Source organism: Seriola lalandi, unplaced genomic scaffold (assembly GCF_002814215.2).
Source record: "Seriola lalandi dorsalis isolate HSWRI2012SDOR001 ecotype SW California unplaced genomic scaffold, Sedor1 jcf7180002054981, whole genome shotgun sequence".
Classification (NCBI taxonomy): domain Eukaryota; kingdom Metazoa; phylum Chordata; class Actinopteri; order Carangiformes; family Carangidae; genus Seriola; species Seriola lalandi.
In genome coordinates this window covers 74,188-75,226 of record NW_019525661.1, presented here as the reverse complement: position 1 = coordinate 75,226, position 1,039 = coordinate 74,188, and the positions used below count along the sequence as shown (strand labels likewise).

General features: G+C 44.2%; 1 protein-coding gene across 1 annotated transcript in view; it reads left to right on the top strand.

The window, feature by feature from the left end:
- LOC111648385 (tripartite motif-containing protein 16-like) overlaps positions 1-1,033 on the top strand; it is a 1,983-nt gene extending 950 nt beyond the window's left edge. Inside the window, exon 2 of the mRNA XM_023398250.1 lies at positions 6-1,033. Within this exon, the coding sequence (XP_023254018.1) occupies positions 6-821 (816 nt within the window). The 3' untranslated portion in view covers positions 822-1,033. The remainder of the gene's footprint in view (positions 1-5) is intronic.
- Positions 1,034-1,039: the final 6 nt, after the last annotated feature.

Genomic DNA, 1,039 nt, shown 5'->3' with positions numbered 1-1,039 from the left:
CACACACAGAGGATCACACCCAGTTTCTACACAACTACCCCTCACTGTCACGACTCAGTGAATCTACAGACTCATCCAGCATCAATATCCGTCCTCTGAGATACTTTGAGGACGTGACAGCAGCTGTGTCACAGCTCAGAGAGAAACTACAGGACATTCTGAGAGACACATGGACAAACATCTCACTGACACTGACTGAAGTGGATGTTTCACTGTCACAACCAGAGCCCAGGACCAGAGCTGACTTCTTAAAATATTCACAGGAAATCACACTGGATCCAAACACAGCAAATACACTTCTGTTATTATCTGAGGGAAACAGAAAAGCAACATTAATGAGTCAACAACAGTCTTATTCTAGTCACCCAGACACATTCACTACATATTTTCAGGTCCTGAGTAGAGAGAGTCTGACTGGACGTTGTTACTGGGAGGTGGAGTGGAGAGGAGGAGGAGTTTCTGTAGCAGTCGCATACAAGAATATCAGCAGAGCAGGGAGCTCAGAGGAATGTAGATTTGGATTCAATCAAAAATCATGGGCGTTATATTGTAACCAAAACAGTTTTTCATTTTGGTTCAACAAAGTCAGCACTCCAGTCTCAGGTCCTCAGTCCTCCAGAGTAGGAGTGTACCTGGATCACAGAGCAGGTGTTCTGTCCTTCTACAGCGTCTCTGAAACCATGACTCTCCTCCACAGAGTCCAGACCACATTCACTCAGCCTCTCTATGCTGGACTTGCACTTTACTGGTATGAAGACACAGCAGAGTTGTGTAAACTGAAAAAGAGAGAAGTGAGTTCAAATGTGTGTTTGAGTTCCTAAATGTATTTTGTGTCTTTGTGTTTGTTGCTGAGTCATCGTCAGCACTTTGACCTCTTCTGGTTTCTTGTTGTGTTGATGTTGGAGTTTCTTTAGGTGGAGCTGGAGCCATGGAGGATTTCACTGCTCAGGAACATTTGTGTTGATGTGTTTGTCTGTTGTTGTTTGGGCCTTAACAGAGAAATCACCAGACCTTCCTTTATCACAGATGTGTTGTTCTC